General features: G+C 42.9%; 1 protein-coding gene across 1 annotated transcript; it reads right to left on the minus strand.

Moving 5' to 3' along the window:
• Positions 1 to 12027: 12027 nt before the first annotated feature.
• Positions 12028 to 12743, minus strand: LOC124798935. The gene is made up of 2 exons (XM_047262470.1): positions 12480 to 12743; positions 12028 to 12387 (listed from the first exon to the last, which is right to left on the minus strand). The coding sequence occupies exons 1-2, from the start codon at positions 12741 to 12743 to the stop codon at positions 12232 to 12234; spliced, it is 420 nt and encodes a 139-aa protein (XP_047118426.1). The 3' UTR covers positions 12028 to 12231.
• Between the last annotated feature and the right edge of the window lie 4710 nt (positions 12744 to 17453).

Raw genomic sequence — 17453 nt, forward strand, 5'->3', positions numbered from 1 at the left:
ATAACTTCTGCACAATTTCAGTGCAGTAATGTGTTCACTGAAAATTTGTGTGTGTGTGTGTGTGTGTGTGTGTGTGTGTGTGTGTGAGTATAATCTAACTTCTGCACCATTTCAGTGCAGTAATGTGTTCATTGTAAATAAGTATTACAGTAGTTGTATTACATGTTTCTTACCTTATAAATAAATAAAAAACTTTTTTATTTTAAATTCAGTGCAATAGTATTTGTAAAATGACTCTTAGTGTTCATTAAAAAATGACGATCATTCCACTTGGGACCTGTGGAATGGTACATTAGCTTATTTGTTTTAGTTTAAATATTTGTCATGTATTGTTGTTTTTCTGACATGTTCCACATCCTGGAGGACCTCCTCACTACGGATCAATTGGAATGAAAGTAAATCTAATCTAATCTAATTCTAAGTAACACTGTTTGTCCTATATAATATTGTATTGTACATTTCCGCTTCCTGTCATAAATTCCTTTCCTGTATTTCGCCCAGGTTTCAAGGTTGATTACTGCTTGTCATATTTTATCATGCAGTGATAATTCCTGCATCAGTATCTTGGGCAAAAGTTTCTTCCACTTGTCTATTTGTTTGCAATTGAACATTAGCTCATTTGGTGTAAATCCATTTGGAGAAGGTTGTTAACAACTTGTAAGAAGGGAGTGACATATTCAATCCACTTGGTATGTTTACAAGGTATATAGGTCCTTATAAACCTGTTGAATTCCTTAAACACCCTTTCTATGGGGGATGATTCAGGATGACTGATACTAAAATGTGTTTGATTTGGTTGGAATCTACTAACTCTTTCCATTTACATCCAACAAAATATGAGGCATTCTCTGTTAATACGGTTTTTGGTTTTCCTACTCTTTCAAAATAGCCCTCTTTGATTCGTCTTATAATTGAACTAGCTGTAATGTTCTGTACAGCATACAATTTTATGTATTTGGTGAAAATATCATACTGACCTACTATGTAATTTACACCATCCTTAACTCTGGGATAGGGTCCAGCCACATCCAAAAATACCTTTTTTAGAGTTTTTTTTAGCCACAATTGGATGTAGTTCAATCTGTTTGCAGATATTAGAATGTTTTGTTTTCTGGCAGACAATATACTTTCTTACCACCTGTAGTGTGTTTACCCCAAAGGAAATTTCAAACCATTTACATGACTAAATTACAGCCAAGCCCTCCAACTCCGTAACTGAATATGAATGTTCAGCTTTGGATAAGGTGCAGCTGGTGAAGATAATTTTTTTATGGATGAATTTTCCCTCTTCTTTTACCATTTGAAAAAGGTACACACCCAAACCTTGAGAGGACATGTCGGTACATAAGCAAAAATCCTTCATGTCTGGTTGAGATAAAATATTATCATTTAATAAGGCGTGTTTGATGTTCTCGAAATCGGTTTGACATTGCTTGTCCCGTAACAACGTCTGTTTTTTCAAAGAAGAAATCACTGTCAATAAGTTTGTTAGGGATTAATTTCCTGAAAAATGAGACTAGGCCTAAGTATGCCTTTAACTGCCTCTTGTTTTGAGGAATAGGACAGTTCCTAATGGCATAAAGTTTTTTAGGATCTGGCAGTATGCCTTCCAAAGACATTATGTGTCCTAAAAATTTTACATTTTCTTGTACAATATTAGATTTCTTGAGACTTGCTTTTACTCCATGTTTGGAAAAGCAGTTCAACATTTGTTCAATTAATATTAAGTGTTCTACCCAAATGCGTGTGGCAACTAAAATGTCGTCCACATATACTGTTACCTTACTCAAAAGTTCAGGTTCTAGCACTTTGTCCAGAGTGGAGATAAATACACCTGAACTTACATTTAATCCAAATGGTAATACTTGAAATTCGAACCTCCTGCTCCCACATAAAAAGGCAGTATACTTCCAACTTTCTTCATGTAGTTTCATTTGCCAACAAGAGGACCGGAGATTGATTATAGTAAGAAATTTAGCACGTAGAATTTCATAAGCTGTCCCTCTATATTGTCTGGACGTGTTCGTACTGGTACAATTCTTATTAATGTTACATGCATCAAAGTGCACCCTGCCATCTGGCTTACTCATGGCCAAAATATGACTACAATAAGAGGAAAATGATGGTTGTATTATGCCCCCTCCCCCCCCCCCCCCCCCTCATTCAAGCATCCTGTTTATCTCTTTTCTCTTATTGCTTCATCTTTGTCCGCAGTACAGGGTATGAAGTAGAACAAAAAGTTTTGTGAGGATATACTTCCATTTTGTACACAAAATCCATAATGAAACCTTCCCCCCCCCCCCCTTCTTCCCAAATACATGTATATAAGAAAGTATCAGTTCTGTAAGTTCCACTTGCTGTCCTCGAGACAAGCACTTTGATTCACTTACCTTCTTGTTTATTGTGTTGGCGTTACTTCTTCTGCTGCTGACTGTTTGTTGTTGTATGTACTGATAAACATGACTATGGAATTTACCAATTGAACGTCAAAGTCGTGAGTAACTTCAGTTTTATGTCTATAAGTACTTCCCCTTATTAGACCCGTTGCAAATAATTGGTTATTTACTGTGAAATGACACTGGCCCTTCCCTACATCAATTTGTACTTGATATGTTCTAAATGTATCCATACTGATTAAACAGTCAAATAAAGAGATAGAGGGGCTGGCCAGTACTTACCTCAGCTCAGTACAGCCGATAGATACACATAAAACAGAACTGAAAATTTACATTCCTAGCTTTCGGAACTTTGTTCCTTCATCAGGGAGGAGAGAGTGGAAAAAAGGGAAGAAGGGAAAGTGGATTCAGTTACTCACAACCCAGGTTATGAAGCAACAGGGAAAGGTAAACAGGGAGGGTAGCAAGGATGGAGGCATGGTTGTCAGACAACCATGCCTCCATCCTTGCTACCCTCCCTGTTTACCTTTCCCTGTTGCTTCCTAACCTGGGTTGTGAGTAACTGAATCCACTTTCCCTTCTTCCCTTTTTTCCCCCCTCTCCTCCCTGATGAAGGAACAAAGTTCCGAAAGCTAGGAATGTAAATTTTCAGTTCTGTTTTATGTGTATCTATCGGCTGTACTGAGCTGAGGTAAGTACTGGCCAGCCCCTCTATCTCTTTGTTAGTATTTGTTTCACATCTTATATGAGATTTTCCATTAATCATTTAAACAGTCAAATATTAATTTCTCTACTATCAAAAACTTGTGTCATACAGAAAACTGTCCTAATAGGACAGGAATTAAAGCTTATATTTTGACTCCTTTCGATTTCTGACCAGTTGTAGTTTGTACCTTGCAATTTTGAACTGGCAGTATGGGTATACACCCACGATTCTTCACTTCTTGAAAGAGTCCCTGTGACATCAATTTAGTCATAGCACTTATGTCAAGCACAATGGGTACATCAATGTCAAATATTTTGGCTTTAATAGTAGCTTGTACCTTGCCCTCTGTCAAGTTTTCCTGTGTATCCCCATCACTTAGATACAGATCTTTCACATTACTACCTGGATCGTATCTGACAAAGCAAGTGTCAGTCAAGCCCATGCCCCCACTCTCCTCCCAGGTCACCTTTGCGTGTTATTCGGCATATGTGCATTACTTTTCTGGATGAATTCCACTGTCTGTGGATTATTCAGCTGTCTGGTATTGTTTTGTGTCTGCCAAATGATCGGCTGGTTATTACCGGCTGTCCACACTCTACTAGCACATTGTAGTTGTTTTTGTTAAATTTTTGCCCATTTCTTTTATATCCGCCCTTCAATGTACGGCTTTTGCCATTGCCGTTGTGATTACTGTTACCATAGGTCTGTGTGGGGTAAGGTTGCCATCCATGTTGTACTACAAATCTGTTGTTCACTTGGTTTGTAAATCTCTGTGGCACTACCTTCATATTATCAGGATTGGGTTGTACTGGTCTCTCTTCGCATGTCCAATCTATTGTGTCCAGTGCAGATAGGTGTCATGTTCCAGAATGGTAATGAGCTTTCCCCTAATGTGGGCAGGTAGATGGCCCTCTAAAATTTTCAGCACATCTACTTGAGACACCAGGTTCATCCAGTATCTGGTTTTATTCAAATATTTTTCAAAAGAGCCCCTTAAGCTTCCACGTTTGCTATTGAATGGAACTGTGTTGAATACTTCATGTCTGAGCCTCTCTTGTCCAGTCTCAGACCAATATTTGTCCAGAAAGGCTCTCTCAAACTGTTCATAGTAGTGGCAACATTCCACCACATCCGTAGCCCATAGCAGAACGTCACCCTGTGTGTATCCAACAACAAATCTAATTTTTTGGGCTTCAGTCCAGGTACGAAGTAAAACGTTGAAATGCTCTGACAAAGTCCATGGGGTTTGTCCATTTCCTTTTGGAGTTAAATACCAGGAACCGTCAATAGCTAAGTAATCCTTCATATGCAAGTAATGTTGACAAACACGCCGCACTGACAGTGACCGTTGTGTTTATGTTCGTTTCTGGCGTACTGCGTGGCAACTGCACTTGCTCAACAAGTACAGCTGCCGGCAAGTGTTGTTGCATTCTGCAGCCTTCACTATTTTCCTTTGACGAGCTGGCCACATATTGTGAGTAACCAGTGAAAGTATCTAACTTCTCTAAAATCATGGGTTTATTTCCTATCAAATGTCAGTAGTTTTAGTAATACTGTCTCTGCTTCCTTTAAACCTGAGTCTATTTTGGCCAGAAATTGAATGTCAATCTCTTTTAGAGTTTCTTCTACTGTATCTACATAATTCTTGATCTCTGATACCACCTTATCAGCAATGGTGCTGCCGTTATCCAGCATCCCAGCTTCAGCTTTTTCAGTTATTTCCTTAACATTTGCACGTATCTTGTTTTTGTTGTGGTCTTCAGTCCTGAGACTGGTTTGATGCAGCTCTCCATGCTACTCTATCCTGTGCAAGCTTCTTCATCTCCCAGTACCTACTGCAACCTGCATCCTTCTGAATCTGCTTGGTGTATTCATCTCTTGGTCTCCCTCTACGATTTTTACCCTCCACGCTGCCCTCCAATGCTAAATTGGTGATCCCTTGATGCCTCAGAACATGTCCTACCAATCGATCCCTTCTTCTAGTCAAGTTGTGCCACAAACTTCTCTTCTCCCCAATCCTATTCAATACCTCCTCATTAGTTATGTGATCTACCCATCTAATCTTCAGCATTCTTCTGTAGCACCACATTTCAAAAGCTTCTATTCTCTTCTTGTCAAAACTATTTATCGTCCATGTTTCACTTACATACATGGCTACACTCCATACAAATACTTTCAGAAATGACTTCCTGACACTTAAATCTATACTCAAGGTTAACAAATTTCTCTTCTTCAGAAACGCTTTCCTTGCCGTTGCCAGTCTACATGTTATATCCTCTCTACTTCGACCAGCATCAGTTATTTTGCTCCCCAAATAGCAAAACTTCTTTACTACTTTAAGTGTCTCATTTCCTAATCTAATACCCTCAGCATCTCCAGACTTAATTCGACTACATTCCATTACCCTCGTTTTGCTTTTGATGATGTTCATCTTATATCCTCCTTTCAAGACGCTATCCATTCCATTCAACTGCTCTTCCAAGTCCTTTGCTGTCTCTGACAGAATTACAATGTCATCGGCGAACCTCAAGGTTTTTATTTCTTCTCCATGGATTTTAATTCCTACTCCGAATTTTTCTTTTGTTTCCTTTACTGCTAGCTCAATATACAGGTTGAATAACATCAGGGAGAGGCTACAACCCTGTCTCACTCCCTTCCCAACCACTGCTTCCCTTTCATGCCCCTCGACTCTTATAACTGCCATTTGGTTTCTGTACAAATTGTAAATAGCCTTTCGTTCCCTGTATTTTACCCCTGCCACCTTCAGAATCTGAAAGAGAGTATTCCAGTCAACATTGTCAAAAGCTTTCTCTAAGTCTATAAATGCTAGAAACGTAGGTATGCCTTTCCTTAATCTAGCTTCCAAGATAAGTCGTAGGGTCAGTATTGCCTCACGTGTTCCAATATTTCTACGGAATCCAAACTGATCTTCCCCGAGGTCAGCTTCTACTAGTTTTTCCATTTGACTGTAAAGAATTCACGTTAATATTTTGCAGCTGTGACTTATTAAACTGATAGTTTGGTAATTTTCACATCTGCCAACACCTGCTTTCTTTGGGATTGGAATTATTATATTCTTCTTGAAGTGTGAGGGTATTTTGCCTGTCTCATACATCTTGTTCACCAGATGGTAGAGTTTTGTCAGGACTGGCTCTCCCAAGGCTGTCAGTAATTTTAATGGAATGTTATCTACTCCTGGGGCCTTGTTTCGACTCTGGTCTTTCAGTGCTCTGTCAAACTCTTTACGCAGTATCATATCTCCCATTTCATCTTCATCTACATCCTCTTCCATTTCCATAATATTGTCCTCAAATACGTTGCCCTTGTACAGACCCTCTACATACTCCTTCCACCTTTATGCTTTCCCTTCTTTGCTTAGAATTGGGTTTCCATCTGAGGTCTTGATATTCATACAAGTGGTTCTCTTCTCTCCAAAGGTGTCTTTAATTTTCCTGTAGGCAGTATCTATCTGACCCCTAGTGAGATAAGCCTCTACATCCTTACATCTGTCCTCTAGCCATCCCTGCTTAGCCATTTTGCACTTCCTGTCAATCTCATTTTTGAGACGTTTGTATTCCTTTTTGCCTACTTCATTTACTGCATTTTTATATTTTCTCCTTTCATCAATTAAATTCAATATTTCTTCTGTTACCTGAGGGTTTCTACTAGCCCTCGTCTTTTTACCTACTTGATCCTCTGCTGCCTTAAGTACTTCATCCCTCAAAGCTACCCATTCTTCTTCAACTGTATTTTTTCCCCCATTCCTGTCAATTGTTCCCTTATGCTCTCCCTGAAACTCTGTACAACCTCTGGTTCTTTCAGTTTATCCAGGTCCCATCTCCTTAAATTCCCACCTTTTTGCAGTTTCTTCAGTTTTAATCTACAGTTCATAACCAATAGATTGTGGTCAGAGTCCACATCTGCCACTGGAAATGTCTTACAATTTAAAATCTGGTTCCTAAATCTCTGTCTTACCATTATATAATCTATCTGACACCTGTCACTATTTCCAGGCTTCTTCCATGTATACAACCTTCTTTTATGATTCTTGAACCAAGTGTTAGCTATGATTAAGTTGTGCTCTGTGCAAAATTCTACCAGGCGGCTTCCTCTTTCATTTCTTACCCCCAATCCATATTCACCTACTACGTTTCCTTCTCTCCCTTTTCCTACTGTCGAATTCCAGTCACCCATGAGTATTAAACTTTCGTCTCCCTTCACTATCTGAATAATTTCTTTTATTTCATCATACATTTCTTCAATTTCTTCATCATCTGCAGAGCTAGTTGGCATATAAACTTGTACTACTGTAGTAGGCGTGGGCTTCGTGTCTATCTTGGCCACAATAATGCGTTCACTATGCTGTTTGTAGTAGCTTACCCGCATTCCTATTTTTTTATTCATTACTAAACCTACTCCTGCATTACCCCTATTTGACTTTGTATTTATAACCCTGTATTCGCCTGACCAGAAGTCTCGTTCCTCCTGCCACCGAACTTCACTAATTCCCACTATATCTAACTTTAACCTATCCATTTCCCTTTTTAAATTTTCTAACCTACCTGCCCGATTAAGGGATCTGACATTCCATACTCCGATCCGTAGAATGCCAGTTTTCATTCTCCTGATAACGACGTCCTCTTGAGTAGCCTCCGCCCGGAGATCCGAATGGGGGAATATTTTACCCAAGAGGTCGCCATCATCATTAACCATACAGTAGAGCTGCATGCCCTCAGGAAAAATTACGGCTGTAGTTTCCCCTTGCTTTCAACCGTTCACAGTACCAGCACAGCAAGGCTGTTTTGGTTAGTGTTACAAGGCCAGATCAGTCAATCATCCAGACTGTTGCCCCTGCAACTACTGAAAAGGCTGCTGCCCCTCTTCAGGAACCACACGTTTGTCTGGCCTCTCAACAGATACCCCTCCGTTGTGGTTGCACCTATGGTACGGTTATCTGTATCGCTGAGGCACGCAAGCCTCCTCACCAACAGCAAGGTCCATGGTTCATGGGGGGGGTGGGGGAGACATATCTTATCTCTCTGTTTTTTTGGCAAATTTTGACTCTAAACTTAATTGGTCCAGTCTTAGACTTAACTTTTGTACTTCTGTAGATAAGTTTTTGCACACGTCTTTCTGCTCACTGACTGTGTCCAACACATTTTTTACCGACACATCCACTTGGTATTGCGCCTCCTGCATTTGAGGATATGCTTCACTAAGGTTTTGAAACTAACCTGCAAGTTGTTCCTGTTTATTTTCTATGAATGATATACTTTCCGTTAATGTATTTACACACATCAAAAAAGTTTTGCATCACCCCGGTTCCCATAACTCCTGAAGATAGACATTTACTGTGGATATTTCATCACAGACATCGTCACTTTGACTGTTCAGACATTTCACTAAACCCGCCCAAAGATGTAAACAACGGTGCATTAGCAGCGCCTTTTAGATGCATGGGGCCTGACAACCGCTCAGATCCAGTCATCCCACCAGGAAGGCTCATGTTGTCTTTAGTTCAGCCATGCTTAGACGGTCAATACCGCAGTTTGATCGCATCTACATTGTTACTTTGTGCCAGGAAGGGCTCTCCACAAGGGAAGTGTCCAGGCGTCTCGGAGTGAATGAAAGCGATGTTGCTCGGACCTGGAGGAGATACAGAGAGACAGGAACTGTCGATGACATGTCTCCCCCAGGCCACCCAAAGGGCTACTACTGCAGTGGATGACTGCTACCTACGGATTATGGCTCGGAGGCACCCTCACAGCAACGCCACCATGTTGAATAATGCTTTTCGTGCACCCATAGGACGTCGTGTTATTACTCAAACTGTATGCAATAGGCTGCATGATGCGCAACATCACTCCTGACGTCCATGGTGAGGTCAATTTTTGCAGTTACGACACCATGCAGCGTGGTACAGATGAGCCCAACAACATGCCGAATGGACCGCTCAGGATTGGCATCATGTCCTCTTCACCGATGAGTGTCGCATATGCCTTCAACCAGACAATCATTGAAGACGTATTTGGAGGCAACCCGGTCAGGATGAATGCCTTAGACACCCTGTCCAGCGAGTGCAGCAAAGTGGAGGTTCCCTGCTGTTTTTGGGTGGCATTATGTGGAACTGATGTATGCCGCTGGTGGTCATGAAAGGCGCCGTAACGGCTGTATGATATGAAATGCCATACTCCGAACGTTAGTACAACTATATCGGCAGTATATTGGCAAGGCATCCGCCTTCATGGACGACAATTCGCGCACGCATCGTGCACATCTTGTGAATGACTTCCTTCAGGATAACGACATTGCTCGACTAGAGTGGCCAGTATGTTCTCCAGACATGAACCTTTTCGAACATGCCTTGGATAGATTGAAAAGGGCTGTTCATGGACAACGTGACCCACCAACCACTCTGAGGGATCCATGGCGAATCGTCGTCGAGGAGTGGAACAATCTGGACCAACCTTGATGAACTTGTGGATAGTATGCAATGACGAATAAAGGTATGCAGCAAAGCAAGAAGACGTGTTACTGGGTATTAGAGGTACCGGTGTGTACAGCAATCTGAACCACCACCTCTGAAGGTCTCACTGTATGGTAGTAAAACATGCAATGTGTGGTTTTCATGAGCAATAAAAAAGGCAGAAATGATGTTTATGTTGACCTCTCTTCCAATTTTCTGTACAGGTACCTGAACTCTTGCAACCGAGGTGATGCAAAACTTTTTTTTATTTGTGTATATCGCGGGATGTGTTGGTAATCATTTCTTGTTTTAGTTGCTTACCTAGTTCTGTCAACTTCCCAGATAGTTCATCAGAGTGAGTTACGTTAGCCCTTTCTTTACCAAATTTCAAAGTTTTGAGAAAAAAAATATCTGCATTCGTTTTTACACTTGTTTAGGGGCATAAATGTAAAATATGATATAATCTTTTTTTATATGTTTTATTCGAAAAATTTTTGAATGTTGCTTTTAAGCAACAGTGGTTCTTACAGGTAGTGACATCATAGAAACATAATTCGATAGACATTGGTTCATTTAAGCAAAATATTGGTTTATACATCACATTTTACAGCTTAGAAGTCTATGCACAGCATTTTTATTATTGACAATGTGGTGATGACTAATTTTCCTTTGAGTAATTAGCAAATTCAACTCTGTATTTTTGTCTGCAAACATTTCACTGTTTTACTTTCATGTATCTTGTCAGACATCAGTGGGTGTTGTATCTTCTCCTTATGAAGTCATTATATTCCATGAAAGATGTGGAAACACTTCTTATTTACTGTGAGACACAGGTGCACTTTACACTTGGTGCAAAAAATTTGTGAAGTAGACTTAATGCAAACTTTACATCGACCTTTCTTCTCTATCATATCTGCAAAGTGTTCGAACCCATCAAAACGCACGTCCATAACTGGAGCTGCACATGCAGTCCTTTTTGCTGCAGGAGTCCTTGTCAACATTTCAGAAGTTGGTCTTCCTCTCTTCTTTTGGGAAGCTGATTTCCCCACAAGCAGTAGACCTGCAGCAATATTAGCTTGCAACTGCAGGAGTGACATCTCTGAGGTTTTGCCACATTGGACCATATGATGTCGGTGGAGTAGCAACTGCTACAGACAAACACCAGTACAAAATGGGCACATACCACTTCCGTGACCTCAAGTTGATACAGTATACTTCTATCAACATGTCAGCAAGGTCCACGACCCCCATATGTTTGTTGTAATTTTTCAACTATGTAAGGTCTAGGTACATCAATGAATTTCCTTTCAGATGCAGAATAGCGTGTACATGTTGCCATGGGCTCAACACGAGCATATGTTGACACGAAATTTATGCATTTTCTATCAAACCAGTGTACTAAAGACACGTTGTTTGTTGTCTCCAGTCACAGGAGTCACGTCCAGTTTTCTTGAGCTCCACTTCAGTTTTCAAGGGACATTTTCCCATCCTGTCTGTCCTGATAGTGCCACACAATTCAATGCCCCTTTCTTTCAGGGCAATTGCTAATGGTATAGACGAAAACCAACTATCAGCAAACACTTTGAAATGCTGTTTCTCTGGCAATGTTTCCGCCAATGCCAAAACAATATTCCCAGACAAACCTAATCCTCTATCACTGCAGGTGTTTTTGCCAACATAAATTTCAAAATCATACATCATGCCTGAAGGACCAGCTCTTGTAAAAGATTTGTAGCCCCTCTTGTGAGGCTTATTTTTTTACGTACTGTTTCAAACCGCTTCTACCCTTGAATGGTATTATCTGTTCATCAACAGCTTGGTATGGTTCTGGAGGGAGTGTCTTCAATGATGACTGCAATGCAGATAAAAGTGGGTGGATCTTGAAGAGTTTGTCATGATTACTATTAGCTTCAGGCAAGTCTTGATTATTGACAACATGAAAATACAACAGTAGCTGGAAGAAGCGAGTTCTGCTCATCACATCAGCTATTGGTGAATACCTACACTCATTCAACCAGTATAAATGAATGGAAGGCATTTTGATTATGGCCATGTGCAGTAAAATACCAACAAACTGCTCCATTTAATTTTTGCTCGTCTGCAGAGAAACTGAATCTTTCTGCAAAGCATAGATATTGGACTGCTCAGCAATGGGTGGTGGTGGAAGTGATCCTTTCCATTCTGTGTCTTGTACCACAAAATCAGTTTTTCTAAATTTATAATCACCACGCTTACATCTATGTTTTACTTGGCTGCTGCTGCTGCTGCTCATGTGTAGATGGTGCTCCTTGTTGTATTCTCCAACAGTTTATTGAAAGTAACTTCTTCTACAATACAGTAGCTGCCTGTACAATAGATGTAGACGTCCATTGATCTAGCTGGAGATGTGGTTCCTCTTGGTCGGCTGGTACTAAGATCGGCGGTGCAGTACAGTGGCTTCGGTGATATCTTTTTGGAGACTCTGCTATAGCGGTTGCCATTAACAGCGGACGAAGACTGGTCTGCCTTCGACCGGCCGGGCCTATATAGTGAGCTGGAGCCAATAGAAACCTGGCGTAGGAATCAGTGGCCAGATATGTCGCGGCGACCTCTGCAAGGAAAGGTTCCTATTAATCGACTGGAATCTTTGGCGTGTTTACCTGATGTCTTCGCCTGTTTGGCTGTCAGTTTGTTTCCCTCATAGCGTGGCTGTTATGCGGTGTTGCCTGCCATTTAGGGGAACCCGATGGCAGGCAGTACACTCCTTCATTTGTATTGTTGTCGCTTACATCTGATTTTGGTTGAGAATCAATAACTTTACCACTCCTGACCACAACAGCCTGAAATTTAAAGATATTGACGTCTAAAGTACGTAATTATACTTATACTTACGTACTTTCTCAATATTGTTACTTCTGTTAGTGATCCCTACCTTTGGAAATTCATATTCTATCTCTTGCTCCTCTCTAATTGCCGAAATTTCAGTTCCATCCTCCTTTTCCACCATCTGAATGAAATTCATGACAGCTGCTTCGGAAATAGCTTGAGAACTTTCATCAGTTTCGACAGTTTCATCTTTATCTTCGTCCCCAACATCTGATATATCCCCATCAGGGACATCAATGGATGCATTGAACTCATTATCGGGTAAATTCATAATATGTTCTAGGTCAGCATCAGTCAAAAAGCCAGACATAGACACAATTTTAAAAGTGTCTAGAATGTGATTTTATACCTGCAAAGCAAAATTTCAAACACCTACATCAATAGATTTGTAAAGTGGGGCATTATATTACGGAATTTCCATTCAATTCCACTGTTGCTTTGAAGCAACATGAGGTTTTTCACAGTTTATCTTATCTGGAAATCATTATCCAAGTCAAATGTATGATGTTCTTATGCAGGAAGGATTGTCACAACACATGATAATTATTTCACTGTAAACAAAATTGCAAAACTTGCGTATTTTACGCGTTTTTATCATCAATTCTTCACAATGAAGACTGCAGCAACTAGTCACGCTCAAAAATTGTTTCCCCTCTTCCCGCGCGTTAGTTCCTGCCATTTGTTGTCAGGAACAGTCACAACTTGCATGGAGCTTCAAGTAAACAGTGGCAAAGAGTAGTTAAAATCGGTTTGATGCAAAATACATCCATGGAAAGACGATGTTTCTTGTAAGCTACGCTGGTAAAGAAAGGGTTAGCGTGAGTGTGTGTGTGTGTGTGTGTGTGTGTGTGTGTGTTGTTGACGAAGGCCTTAATGGTCGAAAGATTTAATTATGAAAGTCTTTTTGTTGTGCCTATCTGCAACCAGCATCTCTGCTATTTGGTGAGTGGCAACTTTCCTTTGTAGCGACACTGCCGCGCGCTAATTCAAGCTCGCCGGTGTGTGTGTGTGTGTGTGTGTGTGTGTGTGTGTGTGCAGTCTTAATTACTGTACACGACATCTGTCTAGCTCCGCGCCCAACCTCTAGAGGCGCTGTGTTTTCTAGCTTTTACATATACGTTCTATTTATTATTATTATTATTCCTTGTTTTTTGAGTTAATTGGTAGTTCAGTGCCTCCTGGCTTGTGTGGACGAGTACTGTTTTCTCCCCAATAACTGCAGAAGTTTTTCCAGGATTAAGGATCCTTCTGTAGAGGCCGGAAGTAAATTTTGTAACTCCGATCAGTCCATGCATGCCGGGCATCGTCAGATACGCGCTCGCAATGAAGTTATTGTTGCTGAACTGAAGGTCTTTATTCTTCTGAATCACATTAAGCAAAGGTCGGACAGCCCCCAGTTTAGCCGAACCAGACAAGTGGTAACCCCGACGTTATCCGAGCAGAAACCGACGTGATTAAGAAGAAACAGGCATGAGCTACATAAGTAACGAGCACATAATGACCGAACAGCAGGCCGTCTCCAGGATTGCAGTCCGTTTGCTGCTGTTCTGGCCCAACAACCCGGTACTCTTGTTCGCGCAGGCAGAGGCAAGTTTTGGCTGCGCTGGAATAATGGCCGAAGCAACTAAATTTGCACTGATTGTGAGCCAGCTCGACCAATGTTACGCAGCAAAGGTGCAGGACATAATCACAGCACCGCCCAATACTGGAGCTTATGCCAGGCTTATGTCACAAGAGTACCAGATACGTCAGGTTCTGACACAGGAAGAAATTGGCGACAGGAAGCCATCTCAATACCTGAGACATCTACGCAGCAAAGTTGACACCGTTTCTGTGCCAGACAGTCTGCTCAGAACGCTGTGGAGCAGTAGGTTGCCGCCACAAATAAAAGCCATAATCGCCTCACAAACGGACATGCCACTGGATGACGTGGCGCAGCTAGCAGACCGGATTCAGGACGCAATAACACCGGCTCAGGTCAGCACAGTCGTGGCGTTGGACAACAGTACAAACAGTACCGTGTCTGTAGCACAGGCTGACCAGAATTCACTCGCGGCCAAGGTTGAGCTTTTGTGCACCCAGGTCAGTGTGCTGCTGGCACGTGACGACGACAACAATAGAAGGGCCGATTCAGACGGCGGCGTTCGAGAAGCAGATCTTCCGGCGGTACTACCACTCCATAAGGCGAGGTACCGTTGTGCTGGTGTCACCGACGATTCGGCGATCAGGCAAGGACGTGCACATCGCCATGCTCGCACCCAAACACCACTGGCGGTCGCAACCGACTGCCAGTTATCCTCCAAGCGCCTGTTCGTTACCGATAGGAGTTACGGCGTAAAGTTTTTAATTGACACTGGGTCAGACCTGAGTATCATACCACGAACAGCTATAAATCGTTGCTGACCGCTAACTGTCCTCCGTCTGACGGCTGCCAACAATTCTTCCATCGCAACATATGGCACAAAGAGGATGGAGCTTAATCTCGGCCTATGTCGCCCATACGAGTGGAATTTTACAGTGGTTGACGTCATGGAGGCGATCGTCGGGGCTGACCTCCTGGCGCACTACCACCTGCTGCCGGACGTCGCGAACGCACGCTTGGTAGACAGCGTCACTGGCTTAGCAGTCACGGGTTTCCGTTGCAACACCGCAACGCACAGTGCCAAGTTGGTCCATGCTACGGACGGTGGTACACTGAATTACTGCTTAACTATCCGAACTTGACCCGGCCGCCTGGCGCTCCCAGGTTCATACCACATGACACGGTGCATCACATTCAAACGACTGATGCTCCCCCAGTAGCATGCCGACCTAGGCATCTTGCTCCGGGCCTATTGTCTATATTGAAGGCAGAATTTGACGCCATGATTCGCGAGGGCATAATGTGGCCATCTAAGAGCCCGTGGTCCTCCGCATTACATCTTGTTCCGAAGAAGGGTGGAGCTTGGCGCCCATGCAGTGACTACCGTGCGCTTAACGCGCGAACAGTGCCGGACAGATATCCCATTCCGTTACTTAGGGATTATAATCGTGCTTTACATGGTGACACGGTGTTCACAGTTCTGGACTGCACTAAAGCGTATACACAGATTCTGGTGGCCAATGACGACACTCCAAAGACTGCAATAATAACGCCTTTCGGTTTATTTGAAAGCATATTTACGACTTTCGGTTTACGCAATGCCGCTCAGACCTGGAAAAGGTTTATAGACTCGGATCTCCAGGGGCTGCCGTTTTGTTTCGCCTACCTGGACGATGTGTTAGTATTCTCTGCTGACCACGAACAACACCGACAACATCTGCGAGAGATTTTCGAGCGATTGGAGCGTTACAGTGGCGTCTTGAATGTAGACAAATGTGTTTTTGGGCAGTCAGAGGTGACATTTCTTGACCATAAGATTTCTGCTGAAGTCTCTCTTCCTCTGTCCGAGAAGGTGGACGCTATCTTACAGCTACCCCGACCAACTACGATCAAAGAATTACGTCGTTTTTTGGGGATGCTCAATTTTTATTGACGACACCTTCCCCACGCTGCGGAGCTGCAGGAACCTTTGACGGCGGCATTATCAGGCCCTAAAGTAAATAGCAAGTCTCTGATACAGTGGACAGAGGACATGTGTTCTGCGTTCAAGGCAACAAAGAAGAGCATGGCCGACGCGGCGCTTCTCGCGCTCCCACGGCTCGACGCGCCATTAGCAATTCTAGACGCGAGCCAGACGGCGACCGGAGCCGCGTTACAACAGTGGTCGGACAACGCATGGCAACCACTGGTGTATTATTCCCACAAGCTTTCGCCTGCACAGAGAAAATGGAGCACATATGACCCTGAGCTCCTGGCGGTATACCAAGCAGTGAAATATTTCTGCCCCCAAGTGGAAGCGCGAACTTTCACGATACATACAGACCACAAGCCACTCATGTTCGCCTTCCGTCGGAATAGTGTCAACTGCTCCCCCCGCCAATTTCATCACCTTGAGTTCGTGGCCCAGTTTACTACCGACATTAGACATATTTCTGGGATCGACAACATTATTGCGGATTGCCTATCACGGATCAGCAGTGTTTCCAGTACCATAGACTTTCTTGCACTGGCACAGGCACAGAAAGGCGACGAAGAACTCCTTGCCTATGTTAAAGATACGGCTTCTGCATTGCAACTGAAACTCGTTGATGTTCCGGGGGAAGATACACAGCTATACTGCGACGTTTCTCGCTGCCGACCTCGTCCCTTTTAGAAGACAAGCCTTTGATACAGTACATGGATTGTGCCATCCAGGGGTACGCCCGACATTCCGCCTAGTATCGCAACGTTTCGTGTGGCCGGGCGTACAAAAAGACTGCTGCGAGTGGGCCCAATCTTGTCTTCAGTGCCAAAGCTGCAAGATTAACCCCCATGTACACGCACCGATCGGCGATTTTCCTGATACCACCGCCCGCTTTGCCCACGTTCATTTGGATGTAGTCGGACCACTTCCACCTTCGAACGGACAAAGATATCTGTTTACAATGATCGACCGTCTTACACGTTGGACGGAGGCAGTGCCAGTGGATAATATCACAGCAGACACATTACCTTCCGCTTTTGCAATGACTTGGTTGGCAAGATTTGGATGCCCACTACATATTACCACTGACCGCGGATGGCAATTTGAATCAGACCTGTTCTCACAGCTGGCCAAGTTCTGTGGTTGCACCCACCATAAGACTACAAGTTATCACCCAGCAAGCAACGGAATGATCGAAAGCTGGCACCGTTGTTTGAAGGCCGCGCTGATGTGCCACGAAGAAACCTGGACTACCAGTGGTCTTGTTAGGCTTACGGACTACTTTAAAACCAGACCTGGGGTCGTCAGCGGCAGAACTGGTTTATGGAGAAACACTGCGCCTTCCTGAAGACTTTGTAGACGCTGATGCCATAGAGACAGTTGCTACTGGCCAGCCGGATTTCTTGCGACGCTTGAGGGACCATGTATCAAAGATTCGCCCTCCGAAAGCCACACGTCATGGCAAGCCGCCCACT

The sequence above is a fragment of the Schistocerca piceifrons genome, chromosome 5 (assembly GCF_021461385.2).
Source record: "Schistocerca piceifrons isolate TAMUIC-IGC-003096 chromosome 5, iqSchPice1.1, whole genome shotgun sequence".
Lineage (NCBI taxonomy): Eukaryota > Metazoa > Arthropoda > Insecta > Orthoptera > Acrididae > Schistocerca > Schistocerca piceifrons.

Coding starts and splice junctions, on each gene's coding strand:
- LOC124798935 (XM_047262470.1), bottom strand. CDS start 12,743: ATGTCTGGCTTTTTGACTGATGCTGACCTAGAACATATTATGAATTTA. Junction 12,388..12,479: donor TAGAATATGAATTTCCAAAG/GTAGGGATCACT, acceptor TTTAAATTTCAG/GCTGTTGTGGTCAGGAGTGG.